General features: G+C 53.6%; 1 protein-coding gene across 1 annotated transcript in view; it reads left to right on the top strand.

Annotated features, from left to right (window-relative positions):
* Positions 1-1,774, top strand: part of CPSF1 (cleavage and polyadenylation specific factor 1, 160kDa) — a 21,950-nt gene that overhangs the window by 7,442 nt on the left and 12,734 nt on the right. Inside the window, exon 2 of the mRNA XM_011975698.1 lies at positions 1,584-1,611. Coding sequence (XP_011831088.1) covers positions 1,584-1,611 — 28 coding nt within the window. The remainder of the gene's footprint in view (positions 1-1,583; positions 1,612-1,774) is intronic.

Below are 1,774 nucleotides of genomic sequence, written 5' to 3'. Positions count from 1 at the left end.
GCCACAGAGTGAGACTCTGTCTCAAAAAAAAAAAAAAAAAAAAAAAAATTCCTCCTATTTTTGCTTTACTAAGAGTTTTTATCATGAATGCTTTTATCAGATGCTTTTTTGTATCCATTAAAGTGACATGATTTTTCTCCTTAATTTTGACACATGGTAAGTTTAGTGATGGCTGTTCTTGTCGAAAACTAGTTTTGTGTTCCTGGAATAACTCAACCCAGTTTTGTTATAATACTCCTGCTTGTCACTGGGCTCATCTGCAAGTGTTTTGAGGAGGCCGGTGTCACTTCCTGTCCCATCTGTCTGTGGGCTGTTGGGGTGGCCAGAGCCGCCTGCGGTGCCATCAGTCCCACACCAGTGAGTGAGTTTTTTTTTTTTTTTTTTTTTTTAAAGTTTGTTATTACTTCTGAAACCTTTGGTAGAATTTGCAGGTGAAGCCCTGGAGTTGCCCTTGTCGCTGTGAGATGGGTATTGGTTTGTGGATGCCTCTTCTGTATCTGTTAACCAGCTTCCAGGATGCCCTCCCCATAGCACAAGTCCATCATGAAAAATGACCTCGAGGTGGCTCACACCTGTAATTCCAGCACTTTGGGAGACCGAGGCGGGTGGATCACCTGAGGTCAGGAGTTCGAGACCAGCCTGGCCAACATGGTGAAACCCCGTCTCTACTAAAAATACAAAAATTAGCCGGGCATGGTGGCAGGCGCCTGTAATCCCAGCTACTCAGGAGGCTGAGGCAGGAGAATCACTTGAACCCAAGAGGCAGAGGTTGCAGTGAGCCAAGATTGTGCCATGCCATTGCACTCCAGCCCGGGTAACAGAGTGAGACTCCATCTCAAAAACAAACAAACAAATAAAAAAACCCACTTTTTCCTTGCCTTGAGGCAATGGTATATAAGTATGCTAACTAAACTAGCTGCTTAGCAAAGAAGACACAGCCTCTTATTCTGGGACAGCAGTGAAAAGGGAGGAGGTAGAGAGGCAGCCTGAGGGAGCCCAAGGTGTCAGGATAGCTCAGGGCTTCCTCCTCTCTAACAGGCACAAGGATCAGTAGCTACAGGTACCCCTTGGCTCTGGCTTCCTATCCTGTGACATTCGGACCCAGGGGCCGGTGCTGGGCTGCTGTGAGTGTGCAACCAGGCAGGTTTGGGGGTGTGCAGATGCAGAGACAGTGCACTCTGACCCTGAGTACTTGCCTCACAGGGCCTGGCTGCTTGGGAGCCGTGTGGGAGGGGTTTCTGGGCTGTTAGGGAGCCGTGAGGTGGGGGTTTCCGGGCTGCTAGGGAGCCGTGAGGTAGGGATTTCTGGGCTGCTAGGGAGCTGTGAGGTAGGGGCTTCCTGGGGAGGGGCCTGTGCCAGGGCTGCGCCGTGGGCATGAGAGCATGAACGGGGGTCCCTGGGGGGGGGGTGTGCACAGCTGTCTCCAGAAGCCCCTGGTCTGCTCCCTCCCTCCCTCCCTGCTGCAGAGAGGGTTTGGGCAGAGCTCCCAGGAGGCAGGGGCCAGCCGTGGTGGTTTTTTCTCATTCCCTGGATGAGGTGAGCTGCCAGATGTAGCCCCTCACTGCCCTCTCTCCCCACTCCAGGCTCTGACCAAGAATGACAGGAGCGCAGGTAAGTGTGGTGGGGTGGCCTGGGGCTGTGCGGGTGCCAGTGTGGGTGCCAGGCATGGCTGGGCCCTAACCCTGAGCCCTGGCGTCTCCCCTAGAGGGGAAGGCCCTGTGGGTGCCAGTGCGGGTGCCAGGCATGGCTGGGCCCTGACCCTGAGCCCTGGCGT

The sequence above is a fragment of the Mandrillus leucophaeus genome, unplaced genomic scaffold (genome assembly GCF_000951045.1).
Source record: "Mandrillus leucophaeus isolate KB7577 unplaced genomic scaffold, Mleu.le_1.0 Scaffold158, whole genome shotgun sequence".
Taxonomy (NCBI): domain Eukaryota; kingdom Metazoa; phylum Chordata; class Mammalia; order Primates; family Cercopithecidae; genus Mandrillus; species Mandrillus leucophaeus.
This window is presented reverse-complemented; position numbering and strand designations above follow the sequence as displayed.